The sequence below is a fragment of the Oncorhynchus mykiss genome, chromosome 2 (genome assembly GCF_013265735.2).
Source record: "Oncorhynchus mykiss isolate Arlee chromosome 2, USDA_OmykA_1.1, whole genome shotgun sequence".
In the NCBI taxonomy this organism is placed as follows: domain Eukaryota; kingdom Metazoa; phylum Chordata; class Actinopteri; order Salmoniformes; family Salmonidae; genus Oncorhynchus; species Oncorhynchus mykiss.
The window spans coordinates 9,444,635-9,469,827 of record NC_048566.1 but is presented as its reverse complement, the minus strand read 5'-3'; the positions used below and the strand labels follow the sequence as shown (position 1 = coordinate 9,469,827).

The 25,193-nt window shown below is 43.3% G+C and overlaps 1 protein-coding gene across 5 annotated transcripts in view; it reads right to left on the bottom strand.

Moving 5' to 3' along the window:
* The window catches only part of LOC110519250 (maestro heat-like repeat-containing protein family member 1), a 37,311-nt gene extending 12,673 nt beyond the window's left edge, over window positions 1–24,638 (bottom strand). The window contains exons 1-30 of one of the 5 annotated variants that reach the window (XM_036937367.1): window positions 24,346–24,638; window positions 23,485–23,596; window positions 23,167–23,312; window positions 22,115–22,246; window positions 21,688–21,850; window positions 21,368–21,466; window positions 21,099–21,250; window positions 19,596–19,736; window positions 19,061–19,153; window positions 18,516–18,594; window positions 14,768–14,881; window positions 12,604–12,677; window positions 12,141–12,263; window positions 11,867–11,977; window positions 10,899–11,043; window positions 10,234–10,274; window positions 9,923–10,064; window positions 9,230–9,282; window positions 8,888–8,995; window positions 8,415–8,534; window positions 7,839–7,961; window positions 7,243–7,389; window positions 5,513–5,539; window positions 5,063–5,110; window positions 4,386–4,508; window positions 4,056–4,135; window positions 3,627–3,771; window positions 1,040–1,135; window positions 842–946; window positions 71–206 (exon numbers count right to left, since the gene is read on the bottom strand). In XM_036937367.1, coding sequence (XP_036793262.1) covers window positions 71–206; window positions 842–946; window positions 1,040–1,135; window positions 3,627–3,771; window positions 4,056–4,135; window positions 4,386–4,508; window positions 5,063–5,110; window positions 5,513–5,539; window positions 7,243–7,389; window positions 7,839–7,961; window positions 8,415–8,534; window positions 8,888–8,995; window positions 9,230–9,282; window positions 9,923–10,064; window positions 10,234–10,274; window positions 10,899–11,043; window positions 11,867–11,977; window positions 12,141–12,263; window positions 12,604–12,677; window positions 14,768–14,881; window positions 18,516–18,594; window positions 19,061–19,153; window positions 19,596–19,736; window positions 21,099–21,250; window positions 21,368–21,466; window positions 21,688–21,850; window positions 22,115–22,246; window positions 23,167–23,312; window positions 23,485–23,506 — 3,088 coding nt within the window. In that variant the 5' untranslated portion in view covers window positions 23,507–23,596; window positions 24,346–24,638. The remainder of the gene's footprint in view (window positions 1–70; window positions 207–841; window positions 947–1,039; window positions 1,136–3,626; window positions 3,772–4,055; window positions 4,136–4,385; window positions 4,509–5,062; window positions 5,111–5,512; window positions 5,540–7,242; window positions 7,390–7,838; window positions 7,962–8,414; window positions 8,535–8,887; window positions 8,996–9,229; window positions 9,283–9,922; window positions 10,065–10,233; window positions 10,275–10,898; window positions 11,044–11,866; window positions 11,978–12,140; window positions 12,264–12,603; window positions 12,678–14,767; window positions 14,882–18,515; window positions 18,595–19,060; window positions 19,154–19,595; window positions 19,737–21,098; window positions 21,251–21,367; window positions 21,467–21,687; window positions 21,851–22,114; window positions 22,247–23,166; window positions 23,313–23,484; window positions 23,597–24,345) is intronic. The other 4 variants (XM_036937372.1, XM_036937369.1, XM_036937374.1 and 1 more) reach the window with 4 other exon arrangements.
* Window positions 24,639–25,193: the final 555 nt, after the last annotated feature.

The following is a 25,193-nucleotide window of genomic DNA, read 5'->3' as shown; positions in this document are numbered from 1 at the left end:
AGGAAACTAAACAAAACAAGGCGTACTGAATCAGACACAGTGTGTGTGTGTGTGTAGTGGTGTGTGTTACCTTCGTAGCGTAGCTGGATGTAGAGCAGGGTATAGATGCAGTCGATGGCTGCCCTGCGGACCAGGGGGTTGGGGTCGGTGCATCGGGGGGCCAGGCGGCCCAGGAGAGAACCCAGGTTGTGGAAGGTTACCATGTTCTACAAAGACAGAACACCCAGATTAAGGCTATGGGTTGGTTCCACGTTTAAAGGGATCCTTCAGGATTTTGGCAATGAGGCCCTGTATCTACTTCCCCCACTTGTGGATACCATTTTTATGACTCTGTGTCCAGTATTAAGGAAATTAGAGGTTGTTTCGCAAGCCAATGCTAACTAGCGTTAGCGCAATGACAAAGTATATTGGTATCTACAAGGCTGCTGCTAGCAGATACCCATAGACTTCTAGTGCAGTTCACCTGTTCATCAGAGTCTGGGAAAGTAAATAAATGGCCTCATTGCAAAAATCCACAAGAATCCCTTTAACAATAAAGAAGCACTTTTATAAACTTCTATGGTTCCCCAGGAGTTCTGGATGATTTATTTCCATGTCCTTCAGTATTTTGTGGTGCTGGTACCACAAGCCCCATATTCCTACCAAATGGGCCTTTAGAACCACTGCAAACATCGGGCAGCTCATAAGATACACTACTGAACATTATGGCATCTCAAACATTTTGAAGAACACAAACACAGCTATATTTGCTGTTAGTTCATGTCTACAGAACTCAAGGACTTCAGCTAGTCAGGTCCAAATATTACCTGAGAAAGAAGGGTTTGCAGAAGTTCTGACTCACTTTGACGTGGAGGTTGTTGAAGTAGAACTCTAGGATGTGAGCGGTGGTGTTCATCGCCCTCTCCCTCTCATGACCCTGACCAGAACTCAACCACTCCTCAATGTGCTGAGGACAACCAAAGACAGGGTCAAAGTGGAGTTTAAGATCAAGGTATAAATAAGTCAACGTTTAAGCGTATACTTCTTATCACCAACTTACCTTGAATACACTCTGGAGTCCGTCTGGACTCAGGTCTCTTGCAAGAATATTCCTCAACAACTCCTGAAGAGCATTGAAGGTGTCTTTGTATAACTCCTGTGGGAAAAGCAGTAGATAGAAGCTTTACCATCTCCACTGTCAGGGTATCTGCTGGTTCTATGAAGTTGGATTGAAGACTGTTCCCAAGCATTCCCACGCATTAGAGAGGGACACGTGATCGTACACAAATGTAAACAAGGTTTGACATGATCATGTACTAGTCAATCATACCTGTTTGGGCTTCTTGTGGTCAATGTTTAGTCTACAAATTATTAGTCATTATGTTCCATCCACTCAATAAAAAAATACATGTTTTTTTTTGTTTTAATTAGCCTGCGTCTGAATCTAGGTGATGATTCCTGGGCTGCTAGGCTATTGATGGCTGAAGAATGGGGTTGCCCCATCTGTATTTGTTTAGGCTGGCCCAATGGGCTGATCATTAGCTGGATCACAAACGAAGGCTTCGATACCTATACCTGCTACAATGATACTTAATAACATCACCACCATACCACTGTGAACAAATCCTTCAAGTCACAAACACAGCACAGTAAGTGTATAAACATGTGGTCAACTCTCCACCTGGAGAACCAGGTCACTGGGTGTGCAGGCGTTTGATTCAGCACTGAGTCAGATTAACAAGGTCCTGTTGAGCAGCTGATTGGTAGAATCTGACGTGTTAGACTGGGGCTGGAACAAAAGTCCACACACCCAGTAGGTCTCCTGGAGGTATTATCCAATAATTATTATGGGATACGACTAGAACATTAGCCTACAACTAAAGAGTCTAATAAAATAACTCATTCAGTGAATCCAGGATCAAATGGCGGTACTTTGAAGCAAGGTAGCTGAGAGGGAAGGCTCCAAGACTGACTTTATCCAGTGCAAAGACATTATTATAGACATTTCATCTAACTTGTTCAGGGAATGCATGATAGTTATTCTGATGTGCAATAACAGAATAGGATCCAGAATAATCAAATATTAGTTTGATTTATTTGCCTGCATGTTTGTGTATAATGTCCTAGGCCATACACTACATAATGATACAAATAAATATGTTATGTCACATACACCAGATAGGTGTAGTGAAATGTGTTGGCTTTAAAGGGTCAGCCATAGTAGTGCGACACCCCTGGAGCTAATTAGGGTTGAGGTGCCTTGCTCAGATTTTTCACCTTGTCGAGTCAGATATTGAAACCAGCAACCTTTTGGTTACAGGCCCAACGCTCTAACCGCTAGGCTACCTGCTGCCCGAGGAAGTGGAAACTCAAAACACATTAGCTAGAGTGCTAACTCTACATATGATATTGTTGCTGGGTAGCAATGCAATTGATCCAACAGTAAATGTAACATCCTACAAAAACGTCCCATTGTATTCACCCCAGATGGTACGCTCCTCTCCGTTCCCCTGGCTCATCATCCGTTTGTAAAGTGGTGTCATTTCCTCCATCTTGACAGAAATTATTTTTACAGTATACACAAGGCTGAGACTCTACTCTTAACAGTAACAGTAGTTGTTTTAAAACAACTAAGTCTTTCCCACAATTACATTTCTAAAATGTTGCTCAACTGTCAGTATGCTCTTATCAGAACGCATCTCTCCCTTCACTCCATGTGTAAAGGGGGGAGAAGGAGCGAGAGCCAACAGCGAAACAGGGCAGATACTTTCATTTCAGGAAGCAGATTAATGCACATTACTGTTGAGCAAAACATGTTTTTACAACCAAAACAATCTGCAGGAACGTTGTGGAGCCTCATCACCAACACAAGCAAAATGTATTAGGTAAGAAGGACAATGTCTGTTTATCATCCCAGATCGGGTTGTTGTCTGATTGTAGAGGCTACCTTCTCTCCCGCGACACACACCTAACATCTTGAAAGTGCGGTTCGATTGTTATTTAATATTGCCGTTTTGTCAAAGTAGCAACAATTAAGCAGAAGCACATTGTAAAACAGTGTAGTCATCTCCGTCACATTATATAAGAGACTTAAACTGAATTTAAGGCATTTTTAGGTCTTCAAATCAGATTTTTTTTTAAATAATTTATTAATTTAAGGACCCGCGAACACCCTGTTTCATACTTTCACAAAATGGGTGTGAAGGAACAAAGTGCAGGTTTATGTTGAGATGACTGCATGTCTACACACAGAGAGAAGGTCTGTGCATACAGTATGTGTATACTTGAGGTTGTTCATGTGTCCTGAAGTTGAACATAACTATTAGGTTTCTCTATAACAGGATACATAATAAATCACTTCCTGCTTTAGTCACATGGCTTGTGACTCACCCCATGTCAATCCACTGACTATGAAATGTCCTTGATGCATTGGTTTGATTGCACTTAGGTCAAGATCAATTATACTGAATCAAGAACAAACTTCCTTTGCAATATGGATTGGTTGATTTGTATGAATAATGGTTAATGTACCTACATGTACAGTAATTCTCATTTTGCTCCCCCTCCAGGTTTGTGCACCCGTTGACTACAGCAACCCACTGACGGTGAAGAATCACAACGAGGTATTGAGATGCTTCAGATCTCACCTCTCTCTGTTGGGGCTCCAGCACCTCCTCGTCTTTTCCCCTGTCCTTGTCCGGAGTGTTCACCGGGGGAAGGCCGTACACGCCGTTCAGACACGTCCGCAGCATATCAAAGTTCTCATTCTCCGTCAGCGCCGGCTCCAGGTTACTGGGGTCAACCTGGGGTCAAGGACCAACGATGTCACTCAGTAGAGGCTAGGGTTGCAAAAACTGCCCAGGTTTTCCAGACATCCTGGTTGGAAGATTCCTGGAATCAGGAGGGAAGGAATATCCAGAATCTTCCAACCAGGATTTCTGGAAAACCTTGGAGTTTGGGGAAAGTTCCCTGATTTTTACAACCCGAGAGGAAGATGAAACACCTGACAGGCTGACATCTCTGGGCTCTGTTCCAATATGCAGCCCACTAGCACACCTCTGGGCATTAAAGGATACATGAGGTTGGCACACGTGGTCATCACAAGGTGGCGAACCGGAGTCCGCATGGCATCCGTGGGTTCTGCCTTGATAAAATCCTTCAATAAAAGGAAGATATTGAGATGGGTCAACACAATCAGAACCACTTGACTGTAGCAGCCCTTATATCATAAAGCCTTTCTAACAGCTGCCTAAGATATAACAGCTGTCATAGGCAGTCATAAACAATGTTTTACAGTTGGTGTGATCTAAATCCAGTAACATTTAATGTAACCCTCCATCATAAGGGCGACATAACACTGTCCTAACAACGACACAACAGAGTACATAAACATGACAAACACTGACCATCATGACTCCCATGAGTTCCTGCTTGCGGACGAACATGTAGCCCTGATTACGTACGACGGTGCTGATGGCCCTGGCTATGAGGCCCACACTCTGAATCAGACTCAGCTTCATGGTCAGGTCCTGACGGGGGGGTACAGCGTACACACACACAGAGACAGGGAGACAGAAACAAACAACAAAAACACGGACAGAGACAAACACACAGCTTCAGACTGTGTTCATGGCAATTGGCGATAGCAGTCCGAGGTTTAGTTTGTTCGCATCATTGTGAGCAAGACAACCAAATATTAGTTGTATAGTGCAGTCCTCAAGCATACAGACAGTCACTTACCCTGATTCTAAAGTTCCCTATGCCATTCATAAAACATCTAGAGATAGCTGGATAGCCTAGAGCAGGAACAAGGGTTTCAACCGTAGTGATTTTTAGATTTTGTTGAAAATGTCAGGGGTCCATAAAAAAAATGTTAAAAAACGTGATAAGAGCATCTCATCAATAGAACTGTTTCAGAAAATGGCATAAGAAACAACAGCTTATGGTTGGGTAAGTCACACATTCTACTGAAGATGAATTTGACTACTTTTCAGTTGGCTTAAAAATCAATGTGTAGATACAGGTCAATATGAATGAAACAATCAGAGTAGAGGGTGTATTTTTAAAGAATGATCATCCATGCCTTGATTTGAAGACTGTAAATGTCAGACAGAAATGTAAGCTTTGCGATCTGGAAGGGGAAAAAGAATTTGAACATCAAATTCCATCATCTGATTTGGCATCACAACCTAAGAGCTGGTGTGTGTCTTCGATCAAAGAGGAAACCACAAGGCCCTAGAAACACCAGTGTCAGACCGTGTTAGTAGGACATGGAGGGCATTCAGAAACACCATAGTGTCAGACCATGTTAGTGGAACATTCAAAAGCACTAAACGTTCTGAACTTCTGAAACAGAGGCAAACAAATACACTGCCTCCCATCATAACTACATGAGGTGCTGATCTTTCAACTAGAGCCATTTACTTCTAAAAGTTCAGAAAGTTGAAGCAGCAGCGTTCTAGAGAGAAGAGATTGTTAGAGGAGTTTTAGTGAGAGATACAGAGGATCCTTCATTAGGGTCCAGTCACGGTACCTTGGTCTCTATTTTAATTCCCAGAACCTGCACAACATAAAAGCAACAAGGAGTTTAATCCACAAGTGTACGCTACTAGACGAGAATATATCCCATCCCCCTAAAGAGAAGAGAATATGCTCTTTCCCCTCATTAAGAAAATGTTATCAGACTACAGTGTTCCCCAGTTAGATGGTTAACCATGGTATGGGACAGCGATACATTAAATGTCTCACAGATACAGATGAACTCAACCTCTATTTCCACATTGCAGTAAAAAGGTTAGCAAATGTTACAATGCTAGCCAACTAGCCGTAGCCAATTAAATGAGCCCTGTGTGGAACCCAAACGACTCGATGGATATAGACTCGGCTTCTTAACATTAAACACCGTGTGTGTGTGTGTGTGTGTGTGTGTGTGTGTGTGTCCAATGACCCACCCTAACCACAGACATAAAATCCCATGATCCAATTCAAGTGGACATCTGGAGGTCATAGTGTACATTGGCAGTGGCCCCTGAAGGCTGCAGTTTAACAGGTCTCATTTAACCAAGACAACTATGGAGGCTAGTTTTCAGACAGTCATTGTGATGCTAAGCATATGGCCGGCAGCTAAAGGAGAAGAACCCGAGGACATAAACCAGGTTCATCGGTAGCCATGGAGAGACAGAGACCTCCTGAATGATAGGAGTGAGACATTTGAAAGACTAAAACGTAGTGTCACTTCTCCAACTGGTTGATATAATCACACATTCCTTTCACTGTGGTTTGTGCTGTGTGGTTTTATGTACCTTTCAAATACCTCAATTATGACCCATCGTTGGTTTTAACGATATAACCACCTGTATGTAATTGTGAGCAGTGAGCCTGACCGACTGTCTGTGTACATCCCAAATTCACTATATAGTGCACTATGTAGGGAATAGGGTGCCATTTGGGATGGATCCTCTGTCTGACCAGCATCTCTTAACTCCATCAGACATCAGCCTTATCACAACTTCTGCTCTGTGAGGTCACTCAGTACCATGCCAACCCACACATGCTCACAGAACTTCTTCTCGTGAGGTCACTCGGTACCATGCCAACCCAAGCATGCTCACTGGGCCAACGGTAAAAAATAGATTCAGGAATAATGTGAAACTGCAGCTATTCTGACTACGCTAGCTGACGCTGCCATTGAGGAAAGAGAAAACACTACAAGTCGATAGTAAAACACAGTGCTATGTGGTGATCAGCAACGGGTATCGCTCAGTCATTATTTCCTCTCTCTGCAATGGGGGGGATAAATGGATGGTTGGAGATGGGAGTGGGGTTTCATTTGACTGGCCGCACCTCTTTATAGGACATGTAGGGGCATTTAACAGGTCGGTCCCTGGTGGCCTCTGTACTCTAACAGTATGGGCAGCCAAATGTAACACCCAAACTAACTCTCTTCAGTCTTTATGCTGATGAAGGCCTGGGCCTGTAGTGTCTCAGAGTAGGAGTGCTGATCTAGGGTCAGGTCCCCACGTTATTCATTATGATTTAAAACTGATCCCAGATCAGCACTCCAACTTTGTGACTATGTGCCCTGAAGGCCAAAACTGGTCCATTGAGACTGATGACAACATCTAAAAAACGATTTAAATTTGAGAGATGCTGGCTGTCTGTTTCATCCAGGCCTTCCTGACAGAGATTCCCTCGTGGGTCGAAACGTTGTGGACTAGCTTTATTAAAGGGATGTGGTGGAGCAACCAAGCCCTAGCTCCTTACCTTGGTGTTGAAGTGCTTACTGATGCTGCGGAGGATGTCTGAGTCGATGCGGGACAGGATCTGGTCCTCTGGGGCGTGGAGCGCTACGTAACCGTAACACAGGATCAACGTGCTCTTCATCTTCTCTACATCCAAGTCATTCTTGTCCTGAGGAGGTGGTAGAGATGGGAAGATTACGGTGTAGGGGCTTGGTCTCCCAGACACAGATTGAGCCTAGTAGTGGACTAAAAAGCTGTCAACTTTATAAAAACCTTCAAATATATAAATTAGGCTAATTAAAAATCAGTTTATCAATACCTGTACACGTTTCCTTTAAAATTACTTTAGCAGGGCTTGATCGAGCTTGTCTGGTGAAATGGAACCAATGGAATAGTCCCAAAAGTGCAAACTGTGCCTACTGTACCTGGCACTCCAGGCAGGCTCAATCAAATGCTCAAAGTAGTAGAAAGAAATCAACAAACTCCATAAAATCTTCAATCTGAATGTGTTAAATTGCTGACTGTACGGTGTAGATAGAACCTCCAAGGCAGGCAGACATTGCCAAGTTTGTGTTTATCCACCTACAATGAAAATAAAAACAGGAATAGCACACTAACTTTGAGCAGGCTGAATATTCCTGAGGCTTTCTTGAAGGCGTCAGATTTCCCGAAGTCGTCCAGTTTGGCCAGAGTGGCATCGAGATGACTGCTTGCACACAGCCCGATCCCCATGGCGACACCCTGGAAACCCATTACCCCACCCTATTAGCACAGTTTAATGGACACTTCAGCCTCCAATGACCAAACAGTACATCTAGATTATCATTAACACCGGCATTACAATTTCACTACCACTCTCTATTAGGCCTAAAGACTGTAAAAACACCACCATTCCCAATCATCTGGTTAAAATACAACGTAAATGAGGGGAAACTTAACACTAGACACAGATTACAGCTTAGGAAGGCAGACGTGACCTCCCTTTGAAAATAAGCAAAGGCTTAGGAGTACATGTCACAAGACTGTCTTAACTGGGCAATTCAGCTGCACAAAGAAAGACTGTTCTGCCCGGCGACGCTCTGCCTTACACAGACAATTACATCACAGGTCACGCTGAACATATGATGATAAATAAAAGCAAATGCTATCAAGAGGATCATGGCCTGACTCAAACGGGGACGAAGAGGTTTTTACCGCTCTCTCGATGGCGTCGTTGTGTCGTGCACTGATCAGCATCTCCTGTAGCTGCTTCTGGACCACTTCCTTATTGGAACACTGCTGCAGAGTCACACCAATGCACCTGTAGAGGAAACTCTGGAAAGAGCCATGAGGCCAAGACCAGAAACCTTGATAGTTTGTAGAAGACATTATTTTACTAAGATTTTGCTAAGGCTTATGAGGTTCTACCAACCTGGATACTTTGTAGAATATATTGTTTTAATAAGATTGTGTTAACGCTTATCAGGTTCAGAAGAGATCCTTGGGGTACTTTTAAATAAGATCATGTTCAAAGAGATAAATAAATAGAATGTGTTACATCTCATGGTTAGGGCCAGGAGTTTTCCCTGAACTATAAGTGGAGACCAGAGAACTTCCTGGTCAGGTCATGAAGAACTCTTGGCCCTACTCATGGTTGAAGAGAGGTTAGGATGAGGTTGTTCACTAACCTTCTCTTCCAGGGACTGGTTATAGGTGGACAGGTAACGTGTGGCCTCTATAGCCAGCTGACAGCTCCACTTGTCATCAGCTATGGCCACCAGGGACTTGGCTAGGAACTGTATATGTCCAAACAAATAATGCTGTATATCAAATCCCTTTGAAACAGAAAACACTTCTTATCCAACACTGTGTGTCAGACAGTGCATGCATCCCAAATGGCACCCTATTCCCTATGTAGTGAAATACTGTTGACCCTGGTCAAAGAGGATGTTAGATAAAGATCACCATAGTGACTTATTGACAGTGTTGTGGGGACAGACAAAGAGGATGTTAGATAAAGATGGGCATACCTGTAATAGACTCTCTTCCCATTTCTTGTTGTCTAGTGTTTCTGGGGTAGACTCTGTAAAGAAGAATAGACCATACTACTCAGACCTCGCTCGCCGGACTTCCTCCCAGACAAAAACAAAAAATAAATAAATAATAGAGCAGCAGCAGAATATTCTGTACACGTTCCAAAACCGACCAAAGAGCTAAAATGATTTAAGATGCGTTTTAATACCCTATGCTCTACTTCAATCCAAGCTATGTATTTTTATGATGGAAAGATGAAAATGGCCCACAGCTAAAAAAAATAAAAGTTCTAAAAAAAAAATATATAGCCCATAAAATATTGCCTTTAAAATTGTGAATCACTTATAACATCCCTTAACTGCAGCTGTTGTGGTAGAAGCATGCGTCTTTTTTTATGTCCGTTCTCAGTAGAATACATGGAGGAACAACTATTTTAAACCAGTGACATTAAAATGAGGTTGAAACAGCCTCCTAAACTGTCAATACTGCAGCAGCAATACAAGTCCCTCAGGGTTATTTCTGCTTTGGAGAGAGAGAGATATTATGAGCCCCAAATAGCACCCTATTCAGTGCACAACTTTTGACCAGGGTCCATAGGCACTACATAGGGAATAGGGTGCCATTTGACAAACAGACATAGCTCGCTACAGGTTATAAGACTCCGGGGTCATTGAGTTGAGGTCCTTTACCTTCCAGGTAGCTGAGGAGAGCAGGGATCTCCTTCTCCCAGAGTGTCTCAGCGTTGGGGTGGATATTAGGACTTATAACGTTCAGTAGAGACAGAGACGGTGCACCATGGCCACGACTCCGGAACGGGAACGAACCATTCACCTGAGACACACACATCCCAACTTACAGGTAAGACATAGCCTAGCTATTACTGGAGACATTGATCATATTTCATGGGGGTTTTAAATCAAGTTCACGTTTTATAACACCCACATAGCAAACTGAAATCCAGGAGCATTCAAGTGGCCTGTCATTAGGGTTTCATACTCACCAAGAGCCGCACCATCAGTATATGTGGAGAGGGAAGATTAACTGAATTAGAAAGAAGAAACAGATGAGAATAAACAAGGTTGATAGCAGACTAAGCATTATAATGAATGACTGAATGATTAACTGGCCAGGCTCATACTTCTCCCCACAAAGAGTTCAGCTTAATCATTGAAACAATGACCTTACAGTTCAGGACCCAGCTGACGCTAGTGCTTTATTTAGTGATAAATGTGGCTTCTCATTCAGCTAATCAGAACCAGACACTCTGGTCTGTCTGGCCTCTAAGAACCGACCAACAGCCCCTTAATGAGAACAAAATGGCTGTATAAAATACAGTTTCAACGAAGAAAAAAACAAAAACATTCCCAATCCCAAAGAAGTGCTGACGAGGAGTGGGCCCGGGCTGCGACCATCTAGTTTACATTAAAGGGACTGTGTGCCGAATCCCAATACGGAAACGCCAGACTGACTGAGTGGGAAAGGGAGGGAGGAAAAGACCTCCCCAGCTCAGATGATGGTGATGACATCATAATGCCTTGTTAATATTAATGTAATGTACTGTGTATGAACCTACTGTAAATGTCTACCAGGGAGGAAGGGATAGAAAAAAATACATTTCTGTTGCACACCTAGTAAATGGAGCTCCTTCTCCTAAAAGACACCTACCATGCTCGTTGAAGTCGATGTTGAAGTTGGGCTCCTGGGAGGCTCTCTTCTTGGTTCCCAGCAGCGTGAGGCTCTTACAGAGCGGTGCGGTGGCGTTGGAGTACTGACCTGGGGTCAGGTAGTACAGCAGCATGGGCCACAGGACCTGAAGACAGACAGACAGAGGGATCACTGTCAGGTAGTACAACATGGACCACAGCACCTGAAGACAGACAGACAGTCAGGTAGTACAGCATGCAAAAGAGCACCTGCCACAGATGTACAGTAATATCACAACATTGAGTTCGCCTGGTGCAATTGAACCAATAGAATAGTCACAAAAGTTCAAACCCAGAGCTCCTAGGCATGCTAAATCAAACCCAGAGCTATAAATCAAACAAAATATGTAATGTATGATTTGAACCCAATTCTGCAGAGATTTAATGCCATGAAGGCATGGTAAATCATTGTTCTCTTCAGTCTCTGTCAATGCCTTGTTTCGTAGCTTCCAGTGGGAAGTAATACAAGAGACATATCATCTCAGAGAGAGTGTTGATGTTGGGAACTGCAAAGGAACAAGTAACTAAGAGCAGAGTGATTGGCTGTAAAAAACAGACAGGGTGATGCCGTCTTTGGATGTGAGCTGGTTTTCCCCTCAAGACATCTGATGATAGGAAAATATCTGACTGAGCTTCTTTACACAAAACTCCATATTATAGCAATTCCACCCTCAGCCTCTTCTCATAAAACGGTATTATGTTTGGTGTTAAGTGTGACTTGGCTTCGATGTATTCGAAAGCCGTTTTTCCAGCAGGAACAAACATTAAAATGCTCACTGCCTCTATACCTGAAATGATTTCATGAACGACAAAATATGTTTGTGCATAAACAGGCTGATCAGATACATAATGTTAATGTGAGAGAAGAAAACAGGTGATGGATTGCCTGCCTGCCGAGAGAGAACTCTTATCTCCATGCAGTAGACTCACGTCAGTCAGGCGTCCCACGGTCGTAGTGAAGAGGTGAAGTGTGTTGTCACACATGCTCCGCAGCGCCTCATTGGTTACTTCCTCTGGGTCACTGGGGCGCTGGCCTGGACGCTGCAACAGACCAAACCCACACACAGTTCTTTAGAAACACACAGACCACCATATACAAGTCAGAGAGTAGTTTTAACTGATCCACCATCTACAATGTCATGCTAATCCCTCGCCAAGGATAATGTCTTAAGACCAAAAGGGATTGTAGATATAACAAACGTACATAGTAGGTGTCGGGGAGAGCACAGTGTTGGATGATAAACTTGACCAGCAGATCTCCTCCCTCCAGCTCCAGGTAACCATGGTGAGCCATGGCACTGATCACCTGGACAACCCTCTTCTTCACCTGCAGGGGGCAACGATAGACAGAGGTCAGAGGTCAAGCAAAACACTAATACAACACAACAAGAATAAAAATGTAGCGCCGGTTTCCTGATTAAGCATATGTTTGTACTAAAAGACATGTTATAGTCTATTGAAAGTGATTTTCAAACCAGGACCAGATTTAATCCATGTCTGGGAAATTGGCCCATAAAGTATGACATGTTTCCCAATGGAAAATGTGTTTTTTTACAGCACATGGATATGGGTCATTGAAACTGTGTTCATTTTTATTTTCTATGCCTTTTAGGAGAGAAAACGATGACAAATTGTAACAGTTTAATATTTACACGGCATGAGGTTACCTTATTGCTGTGGTCAGCCAGTGGTTGTCTGATGCTGGCCAGGATGAGAAGCTTCTTCGACTCCATAATGGATGCTAGATCACAGACAGAAAGCCTTGAGTAACATCATGAGGTCATTTCATATCAAAACAAGTCCTTTGTAAGTACCAGTGATGCTTTCAAATCCAGAGAACAGGGTCAAATAACACTAACTGCTAATGTAGTCATTTTGACTGTTCGTGAATGTATTTTATTACTCTGCCATTTAAGTCATGCACCCCCCTCCGTTCTTGACCTGCCTGAAATAAGTCTACATAAAAAGACACGGGTTGTTAGAATCTTAATATCACAAACAGAAGTGGAGTTTTGTCTAGTGGAGGGGTTAAGAGGGCATATCATTATTTGAATGGTTTTACACCATAAATTGGTGTGGATGTTTTTGATCAGATGGCACAGCTGCACTCTGAAAGGAGGCACCCGCTGCTGGCCTGTTGCTGTGTTTTACAACATGCTTGACTTGGCTGCTGTCAACACACACACACACACACACACACACACACACACACACACACGTGTTGTTCAAGAAGTGCATGGCCAACACCATGCCCAGGAGAGACTTCATCACGATTCTGGCATATGGGCTACCTGAGAGACATAGGAGAGTCAAGGCAGCAGCAGATTCCCCATGAGCCTTTGCACGAGGCAAATGCACAAAGAACAGAACCCAAGACACCAGTGTCCCCTGCAAATGACGTGTGGTGAAAAAATAAAAAAGTGGTGAAGATGTGTCGACTGTTAGGACAAGGGATAACCGCTAAATAAAATCCAACTGATGCCATTATGTGAAGCACACCATGTACAGTGGCTTGGGATTTTTTTTGTTATGTTACAGCCCTATCCTAAAATGTATTAAAGTTTTTTTCCCCTCAATCTACACACAATACCTCATAATGACAAAGCAAAAACAGGTTGCTAATTTATCAAAATAGAAAAACATAAATATTACATTTACATAAGTATTCAGACCCTTTACTCGGTACTTTGTTAAAGCACCTTTGGCAGCAATTACAGCCTCGAGTCTTCTTGGGTCTAACGCAGCAAGCTTGGCACACAGCTGTATTTGGGAACTTTCTCCCATTCTTCTCTGCAGATACTCTCAAGCTCTGTCAGGTTGGATGGGGTGCGTTGCTGCACAGCTATCTCTCCAGAGATGTTCGATCAGGTTCAAGTCCGGACTCTGGCTGGGCCACTCAAGGACATTCAGAGACTTGTCCCTTAGCAACCCCTGCGTTGTCTTGGCTGTGTGCTTAGGGTCATTGTCCTGTTGGAAGGTGAAGCTTCGCCCCAGTCTGAGGTCCTGAGTGCTCTGGAGCAGGTTTTCATCAAGGATCTCTCTGTACTTTGCTCCATTCATCTTTGCCTCAATTCTGACTAGTCTCCCAGTCCCTGCTGCTGAAAAACACCCACACAGCATGATGCTGCCACCACCATGCTTCACCATAGGGATGGTGCCAGGTTTCCTCCAGATATGACACTTGGCATTCAGGCCTAAGAGTTCAACCTTGCTTTTATCAGACAAGAGAATCTTGTTTATCATGGTCTATGAATCTTTAGGTGCCTTTTAGGAAGGAAAAGCAGCCAACAAGTGTACAGCATATGTGGGAACTCCTTCAAGACTGTTGGAAAAGCATTCCAGGTGAAGCTGGTTGAGAGAATGCCAAGAGTGTGCAAAGCTGTTATCAAGGCAAAGGGTGGCTACTTTGAAGAATCTAAAATGTAAACTATATTTTGAAAATATATTTGTTTAACACTTTTTTTGGTCACTATATGATTCCATATGTGTTATTTCATAGTTTTGATGTCTTCACTATTATTCTACAATGTAGAAAATTGTAAAATAAAGAAAAATCCTTGAATGAGTAGGTGTTCAAACTTTTGACCGGTACTGTATATATTGTAGTAAATTAGTAGTAGTGTCTATATGTATACTGTAGTAGTGAGTAGTGACTATAGGCATACACTACTGTTAGTAGTAGCGCCTATATATATATATATATATATATATATATATATATATATATATATATATATTCTATTAGTTTGTAGTAGTGTCTATATATACACTGCAGTAAGTGCCTCCTGTCCTGTGCAGACAGGCCCGAGCCAGACTAACTAGCAGTCTTACTGGAGGAGTTGATGAGGTGTCGGAGCACAGCCAGGGAGCCCATGCGGATTCTCTCATTACTGTTCTCCAGTTTCTGAAGCACAAACATGACCAGCCGGTCTGGGAAGGTGTTGGCTAGGAAGGAAGGAAGCGTATGGCACAGAGTCAGACCACTGTTTACAGTTTAAACACATTTACCTCTGAGTGAAGTCATACCATCTAAGATCTAAATCATGGATTATCTCATTACAGGAGGACATGGTGTCCATCATGTAGTTTCTCTGCAGCAGCTCCGTGTTCTAGAATAACAAAGACCTTATTCACAATGGCACCCTGTTCCCTTTATAGTGCACTACTGTTGACCAGGGCCTATAGGGTTCTGGTCAGAAGTAGAGCACTATATAGAGAGTAGGGTACCTCGAGACACAAGGAGTCCTGTATTAGTTGAAGAGGGAAAACAGTCTGGAACTCTGAATATGGTATACAGTGCCTTTGCGAAAGTATTCGGCCCCCTTGAACTTTGTGACCTTTTGCCACATTTCAGGCTTCAAACATAAAGATATAAAACTGTATTTTTTTGTGAAGAATCAACAACAAGTAGGACACAATCATGAAGTGGAACGACATTTATTGGATATTTCAAACTTTTTTAACAAATCAAAAACTGAAAAATTGGACGTGCAAAATTATTCAGCCCCCTTAAGTTAATACTTTGTAGCGCCCATCAATTTTAACCATCTTCCCTGTCCCTGCTGAAGAAAAGCAGGCCCAAACCATGATGCTGCCACCACCATGTTTGACAGTGGGGATGGTGTGTTCAGCTGTGTTGCTTTTACGCCAAACATAACGTTTTGCATTGTTGCCAAAAAGTTCAATTTTGGTTTCATCTGACCAGAGCACCTTCTTCCACATGTTTGGTGTGTCTCCCAGGTGGCTTGTGGCAAACTTTAAACAACACTTTTTATGGATATCTTTAAGAAATGGCTTTCTTCTTGCCACTCTTCCATAAAGGCCAGATTTGTGCAATATACAACTGATTGTTGTCCTATGGACAGAGTCTCCCACCTCAGCTGTAGATCTCTGCAGTTCATCCAGAGTGATCATGGGCCTCTTGGCTGCATCTCTGATCAGTCTTCTCCTTGTATGAGCTGAAAGTTTAGAGGGACGGCCAGGTCTTGGTAGATTTGCAGTGGTCTCATACTCCTTCCATTTCAATATTATCGCTTGCACAGTGCTCCTTGGGATTTTTAAAGCTTGGGAAATCTTTTTGTATCCAAATCCGGCTTAAACTTTAAACAGTATAATCGGACCTGCCTGGTGTGTTCCTTGTTCTTCATGATGCTCTCTGCGCTTTTAACGGACCTCTGAGACTATCACAGTGCGGGTGCATTTATACGGAGACTTGATTACACACAGGTGGATTGTATTTATCATCATTAGTCATTTAGGTCAACATTGGATCATTCAGAGATCCTCACTGAACTTCTGGAGAGAGTTTGCTGCGCTGAAAGTAAAGGGGCTGAATAATTTTGCACGCCCAATTTTTCAGTTTTGTTAAAAAAGTTTGAAATATCCAATAAATGTCGTTCCACTTCATGATTGTGTCCCACTTGTTGTTGATTCTTCACAAAAAAATACAGTTTTATATCTTTATGTTTGAAGCCTGAAATGTGGCAAAAGGTCGCAAAGTTCAAGGGGGCCGAATACTTTCGCAAGGCACTGTCTCGGCCTAGTACCGTACCATGTAGGTAACAGAACCAATTAATACTGATATTCTACAATTCCATTATCATTTTATATTATACAATGTGAAGGAAATTACCCAGATCTGAAAATACATAAACACTGCTCAAAAAAATAAAGGGAACACATAAACAACACAACGTAACTCCAAGTCAATCACACTTGTGTGAAATCAAACTGTCCACTTAGGAAGCAACACTGATTGACAATAAATTTCACATGCTGTTGTGCAAATGAAATAGACAACAGGTGGACATTTTTAGGCAATTAGCAAGACACCCCCAATAAAGGAGTGGTTCTGCAGGTGAAAACCACAGACCACTTCTCAGTTCCTATGCTTCCTGGCTGATGTTTTGGTCACTTTTGAATGCTGGCAGTGCTTTCACTCTAGTGTTAGCATGAGACGGAGTCTACAACCCACACAATTGGCTCAGGTAGTGCAGCTCATCCAGGATGGCACATCAATGCGAGCTGTGGCAAGAAGGTTTGCTGTGTCTGTCAGCGTAGTGTCCAGAGCATGGAGGCACTACCAGGAGACAGGCCTGTACATCATGAGACGTGGAGGAGGTCGTAGGAGGGCAACAACCCATCAGCAGGACCGCTACCTCCGCCTTTGTGCAAGGAGGAGCAGGAGGAGCACTGCCAGAGCCCTGAAAAATGACCTCCAGCAGGCCACAAATGTGCATGTGTCTGCTCAAACGGTCAAAAACAGACTCCACGAGGGTCATCCTCCAGCATGACCGGTTTGGCGGTGAGTCAGTCGTGGTGTGGGGTGGCATTTCTTTGGGGGGCCGCACAGCCCTCCATGTGCTCGCCAGAGGTAGCCTGACTGCCATTAGGTACCGAGATTAGATCCTCAGACCCCTTGTGAGACCATATGCTGGTGCGGTTGGCCCTGGGTTTCTCCTAATGCAAGACAATGCTAGACCTCATGTGGCTGGAGTGTATCAGCAGTTCCTGCAAGAGGAAGGCATTGATGCTATGGACTGGCCCGCCCGTTCCCCAGACCTGAATCCAATTGAGCACATCTGGCACATCATGTCTCGCTCCATCCACCAACGCCACGTTGCACCACAGACTGTCCAGGAGTTGGCGGATGCTTTAGTCCAGGTCTGGGAGGAGATCCCTCAGGAGACCATCCGCCACCTCATCAGGAGCATGCCCAGGCATTGTAGGGAGGTCATACAGGCACGTGGAGGCCACACACACACTACTGAGCCTCATTTTGACTTGTTTTAAGGACATTACATCAACATTGGATCAACCTGTAGTGTGGTTTTCCACATTAATTTTGAGTGTGACTCCAAATCCAGACCTCCATGGGTTGATAAATTTGATTTCCATTGATAATGTGTGATTTTGTTGTCAGCACATTCAACTATGTAAAGAAAAAAGTATTTAATAAGAATATTTCATTCATTCAGATCTAGGATGTGTTATTTTAGTGTTCCCTTTATTTTTTTGAGCAATATATATATATATACACACACACATCTCAAAAAAATAAAGGGAACACTAAAATAATATATATAGGCCCAGACAGTAATCTCTAGATGCAAGCACACAGAATGCTCACAGTCCAAACTATGATGACCAGCCCCTCATAAAATCATTCTACACGTTGCAGCCAAAAGGTCTTCAAGCCAAACTCCATAATTTGGAAGAGTAGTGAAGACAGACATGTGGCATATTGCTGCAGCAGCATTGTGTCTGTGTGGCAGGGGGACTGTTGCTTAAATCCCTCCCTCCCCAACAGGCAGCAAATGACTCCTGGATTACAACTCCACACAGTGGTCCACTGACTGGTCTAACAAAGACCAGGTCAAGGGGCCTGTTTTAGAACCTTCCAGTAGAAATAGATTGGGTAGAACAGTTGTGATTGTCATGTAGAATAAGGAATCGTGTCAATTCTATTCAACACATTTCTATCTGTAACATTCACTTAAATGACTACAACCCTGACCTCTCAATCCAATAAACCCAGAGAACAACACACACACAGATTATTGAAGAACAGAAAACCAACCTAGAATGCTGAAGCATCTCAATACCTCGTTGTGATTTTTCACCGTCAGTGGGTTGCTGTAGTCAACAGGTGCACAAACCTGGAGGGGGAGCAAAATGAAAATTACTGTACATGTAGGTACATGAACTATTATTCATACAAATCAACCAATCCATATTGAAAAGGAAGTTTGTTCTTGATTCAGTCTAATTGATGTTGATGTCAAACCAATTTGAAATTCCAAAGGCGCATAAAGGTGAGTCAAAAACCATGTGACTACAACAGGACGTGATTTATTATGTATCCTGTTATAGAGAAACCTTATAGTCAGTGTCTAGTATCACTAGCTATGCTAAATACAGAAAAACATCCTATTGACATTGTGCAAACAGCCCAGGCGGAGTGACAAGGAGCTTTGTGTGTTCAAGGAAGTCCTTTCAAATCAAATGTTATTAGTTACATCAACAGTGTGCAGCATGTGTAAAAGGTGCAGTGAAAGGCTTGCATGCTAGCTCCCTCAACATTGCATTGTACTGTGCCATCAGGGGACTGTCACTTTGCCGTACCTGCTGGTTTAGAGTAGTGAGCAGGCTGTCGATCTGCGTCTCCAGAACTCTGCTGCCCATGTTCACAGAAGCATCCAGAACTTGACACAGGCTCTGCAGGGGAGGTGAAAACAACATGAGCTGATTAGTGAGCAGAGCAGACAGTGTTGGGAAACTATGTAGACTAAAATACTGATACAGGACTCATGAATGACTGGGAGAGTAGGACTCCATTAAAGAAGAAATGCAAGTCCCAATCAACATAAATACCAGAGTGCCAGACTGCAGAGTACCCTGGTCTGAATCGGTATGTGCTTCAGTCAACTCCACAGCTAACTACCACTGTCATGCCAAGACAACCAGACATCTTGGCGTGAGAACATGACAAGCATGTAGGGGGCCCTACCTGATTGACAGGCCACTGGCAGGTCAGCAGAGTTAACTATTACACACACAGATCTGGACCAGGAAAACTGCTGAACTCTCTGGGTGCCTCACATACAGCACTTTATTCCCTGTATAGAACACCAGCAGCGGTCATTAGAGGCCGACCTACCTTACTGATGACGTAATGCTCCGTGTTCTTCTTGTACAGGGAGAGGATTGTGGGAATGAGTTTAGGAAGCTGCTCCTCCAGTTTATCATGGGCCATCAGGTGACTCATGGGTCCCACTGCTTCTGCCACCGTCAGTCGTAGCTACGGTCCCCAGGGAGAGAGAGAAACACCACAGTTAGTCCTAGATACAGCCCCAGCCAGGGAGAGAGAGAGAGAGAGAAACACCACAGTTAATTCGTAGCTACGGCCCCAGCCAGAGAGAGCGAAACACCACAGTTAGTCGTAGTTACAGCCCCAGCCAGGGAGAGAGAGAGAGAGAAACACCACAGTTAGTCGTAGTTACAGCCCCAGCCAGGGAGAGAGAGAGAGAGAGAAACACCACAGTTAATTCGTAGCTACGGCCCCAGCCAGAGAGAGCGAAACACCACAGTTAGTCGTAGTTACAGCCCCAGCCAGGGAGAGAGAGAGAGAGAAACACCACAGTTAATTCGTAGCTACGGCCCCAGCCAGAGAGAGCGAAACACCACAGTTAGTCGTAGCTACAGCCCCAGCCAGGGAGAGAGCGAAACACCACAGTTAGTCGTAGCTACAGCCCCAGCCAGGGAGAGAGCGAAACACCACACTAGGACTGCGTCCCAAATGGCACCCTAATCTCTACCGTGTACTATTTTTGACCAGATACAGCAGCATCAGGTTTGACCAGAACCCTATCAACCCTAAGGGTTCTGGTCAGAAGTAGTGCACACTATAGGGCAGGGGTGTTAAACTCTTTCCACGGAGGGCCTAGTGTCTGCGGGTTTTTGTTTTTTCCTCTCAAGACCTAGACACAGCCAGGTAAGGAGTTGTTTACTAATTAGTGACCTTAATTCATCAATTAAGTACAAGGGAGGAGTGAAAAGCAGCAGACACTCGGCGCTCCATGGAATTAGTTTGACACGTGATTTAGGGAATACAATGCCATTTGGGACACATACAATCACTGGAAAAAGATTGAATCAACTGAGTCCACATCTAACTGAAGCAGAAATCTGTTTACCAACTCAGAGACGTGGAGTCATGTTACTTCTGGCACTCTCAAACATAAAGAGAGCAGCAGTTATGCTGCAGTTACTCTGTGGCTAATCATGTCATGACCAAAAAGGAGGAATACAGAGTTTATGACCAGATTACAGATAAGGGACTATTTGTTAGCCCACAAGCCTAGACCAACCTGCACTGTGATTATGTCCTCTACTCAGAAACCACAAGAAAACATTTCTGCATAACCTTGCTGAGAATTAACCAGGCAAATATGTCCAGGAAACTCTCCTAAATGTCTTTATTCATCTGATATCAGTCCTGGCTGTGACTGTGGACCTCTCTCCTCCCTTCCCTATAAATACCAGCACACAGTCTAGGGGGTTGCGTTCATCAAGACATCCTTACAACAGAGGGACCATTGAGACAAATGTAATTAGGATAAATAAATTGGTTTCCTGCTCCTCTTAATGTAATGTGGTGTACCTTGGATTCCCTGCTCTGGAGCCAGCTGCAGTAGAGGATGTCGTAGGCTGCGTAGATCTCGCTGGAGAACGTGTCCTTTCTCACCGTTGGGTCGGGAGCTTTGTCCAGGTTGGCTAGGTACTCCAGGATACTCTCACTGAAGTGGGACAGAGCTGGGAGAAGGAGGGAAGGTCTGTAAACTGGGTCTGGTAATACATGTTTAACCATGTACAATAATAATAATCAAATATAATGCTACAGTATGTTGGACATAGTGCATCTAGTCCTACCAGAGGAGAACACCCACTTCATGTTGTCCTGCTTGGCCATGCCCAGCATTGGGAGCATGGTGCCCAAGATGGCATTGAGAAACGGCACCATACCATAAACTGTCAACAAAAGTAAGATTAGACGTTAGACTCTACCTCTATTACAATGCCAAGAGATCTCTAAGCAATTTGAACACACTGAGGGGGATAGTCTTTGTAAGAAGACAAAACTGCTTCTCGGAAGCTAGGTGACAGGACAGACAGGATACATGTCAGCAGCCTCAGTATTTAGACAGCTCTATACAATGTGCTTGACACCGTTGTGTCTGGTGTTTGCCTACCGTTGGATTCAGAGAGGCTTGCTAATGTTTGGACCACAAAAAAATGAGGCAGGATCCCTGGCTGGAACTTGCTGAGGATTTCCTCCATGATGTCATTGATGTACTTGTTTCCCACAGCAACCAGAATATTGCTGGCTGCCTGTTGCCAATCAGGTACAACATCCTGTAAAAACATGAAAACTGAGCTGTTGAATCAAACCCTGGGCCATTGTTTTCATGTAAATACAAAAACTAACAGGTACTATCCATGTGTTCAGATTGATGCAATGGCCTCAATGTTAGAACAAAGTATAACCACTGATAAATCAAGTACATTCTCAGAAGAATAACTAGAGTACATGTAATATTAGGCTAAAAGCATAGAAATTGAATGACCAACTTTGTATTTCAGATGAGACCAAATAACAATCATCAGAAACAATCTAACCTTTGATCGGGTCATTTCATCGGAGGCCAAAGAAATGATGCTTTTGATTTTCAGGTAACTGATATCGTCTATCTTGGTCTTCACAATCAGCTCAATCGTCTGCAGTATGACAACTCTGTGTCCAACGATAAGCTGCAGGAATATAAGTTTACATTGTAATTCACTTCAAAACACAGGCCTTAAGTCTACATGCATTAATGTCAACACAGTGGCCTGTATGAAAAGTCTCTCCCATACAGTACATTTCATCATCTCTTTTGTATTCGTATCATTGGTGCAGCACATGCAGAGTCCCAGTCAGCAGAGAAGTGATGATAAAGTCTCCAGCTTCTGGAAGGATGTGTGTTATTGCTTCATGTTAGAACATATCACATCCTAATGCAATCTTTTATTATTTCATATTGTTGTTGCACTGTCGAGAAGGAACCTGCAAGTAAGCATTTCATTGGACGATGTATACCATGTGTATCCCATGCAAACGACTAATACAACTCTAAAACCTTATCTCTCCAGCATTGTAAGGAAATCTGCAGCACAGAGCAGCATTGGTGCTGTCTGAAATTGCGCTTGCATCAGAGGACTATGGTCACACAGTACAGTAGCCTTCTCATATCTAAGAACCCTATCACCATCACACCTCCACTTCCCATGTTTTGAGAGTGAAAGTTACATCAAGGATGTTGACAGGACAGATAAATTGCTGAAATTAAGAGGAATGACACCTCAAAAACAGAACTAGAAATCTATGCTGTTATTCAGGTACAATGGAAACATATGACTGCCACAGTAGGTTTTAAACATCAGGCTTGTATTACAATTTTCTTGGGTCTTGGTAGTAAAAAGATTATATTAATATTGTTAACATAGAGCAATGTTTACATAGGCCAGCATTGAGCACCACCTACCTCAACACAAATACAGACACAGATAGCCTACAAACATGGGCCACATCAAGTTCAGCATAAATTGCTAATGAGACTGGGGACGTTCTATTATAGTGTTCCAGTCTCTCTAATCAACAGTAAGTGGCAGTAGTAGTGGTGGTGTCTGACCTTGGGGTGCTTAACCAGGTAGTCCTGGCACATGGACAGGACCTTGTTAGGCTGCTGCTTCCCCAGGGTCAGTATGGACTTCCTGACCTGCTCTCTGACCACTGGGTCCTTGTCATTGGCTGAATCCAGCAGGGCCAGGGTCACCTCTGACGGGGAGAGAAGACATGGAGGAGTGAGAGAATACAGAATAGACGTGGAAGAGTGAGACACAAATGAGAGACCTGGGGTCTATTCATACCACCAAACAGCATGCAAGGGATAGCCAATATCAAAAGAAGTAATGGCATAAGCACACAACTATGAATAGAGGTCACTCACGCTCCACATCTGACTCCTCCATTGTGCCTGTCTGAAGGCTGGGACTGGAGATATTTAGGATTTCATTTGGTGGTCAGAAAGGGTTCAAACTTGTTCATCTGGTTTCACCACACTGCAAAGAGAGAAAACATGCATGTTTGACATGTCAAAAGAATGTAGTCTATGGTAAAAGTCGGGCGAATGGAGAGAACACCAACACAATGTGATTATTATTCATGTGTTTAAAACGGTGAAATCTCCATTATATTCTCACTGGCGATGATGTTCAGTAACATCATGACTAGCTCAGTGGCGTCACTTTATGTGGCAACTTTAAGACTAGTGCAAACAGCCACATGACATGTCCTATGCTGGATACAAACAAACTGAGTTGCAACACACCGTTGCAGTGCATGACAAAGTAAATCAACTGTTAACTAGCTGTCAAATCATAACGAGCCTGAACCTGAAAACAGTCAGAGAGAAGTGCAGCACTTCCTTGTCAGACCAAGACTTGTTTTTCTTGGTAGGGATATTACTGTGGCTAAGTTAGCTATTCCACATGTTCTGCGCTGGTAAGTGGTTAATAGTATGGTTGTTGTCAATATGCTATAATTGAATTTGGATAAATGAAGTGTCGTCGACCTATTTTGTCTATTGCTACAGGTGACAACAAGCTAGCTCTGTTTCGGACTGAGACAGAAGGGCAAGCTCTGTAACAGAGCTCGCTAGCGGTCACCTGTAGCAATAGACAATGTGGGTCGATGACATTTCACGTATTCAATTCTAGTATATTGACAACATCCATACTGTTAACCTTATACCAGCGGCGACCATGTGGAATGATGAGCGTCGTCAAATGCAGCAAAGTAGGCTCCCCACCTTTCAAACAGCCCGTCTGACAGGCTAGCTGGATGTTAACTAACTAGCAAGCAGGCTAGCTAACGTTACACACAATTGCAAGGATGAATCTCCTCACGCGCAGTAATCCAGTGAAGATGCGATGTATATTGTCCGATACTTGGCTGACTAACTGTCTTCCACTGTGATATCGTATTTTTCCTCAATATAAAGAGAGAGACTTGTTAGCATCCAGTAGCTAGATTAGCACTACGCCACTGCAGGTTAACACCCCTAATCATGTGCGTCGAGTCAGTGTGGGCGTGACTTTGACAGCAGTTCAGCAGGTTGAATGATTTTGATCCATGTGATAGATCACTGACTGGATATCACGAGGTACGTGAGATATCACTTTTCTGTAACTTTTGCAACGTTATAGCCATAGGAAAGTAATGTGTTTTTGTGTCATGCATCATGACTTGAAATACTTTGACAATGTGTACTGGATACGTCTCAAAATCTATGTTTTTATATTCAATTTCTATTTTCTATCCAACAATTACAGCAATATTAGCCATATTACTGCGAGCATGCGCTGACCAACCAGCAAGTGTATTCACCGACATTTTCAACCTCTCCCTGTCTGAGTCTGTAATACCAACATGTTTTAAGCAGACCACCATAGTCTCTGTGCCCAAGAACACTAAGGTAACCTGTCTAAATGACTACTGACCCGTAGCACTCACGTCTGTAGCCATGAAGTACTTTGAAGTACTTTGACGTACATCAACACCATTATCCCAGAAACCCTAGACCCACTCCAATTTGCCTGAAAAGATTTGGCATGGGTCCTCAGATACTCAAAAGGTTCTACAGCTGCACCATTGGGA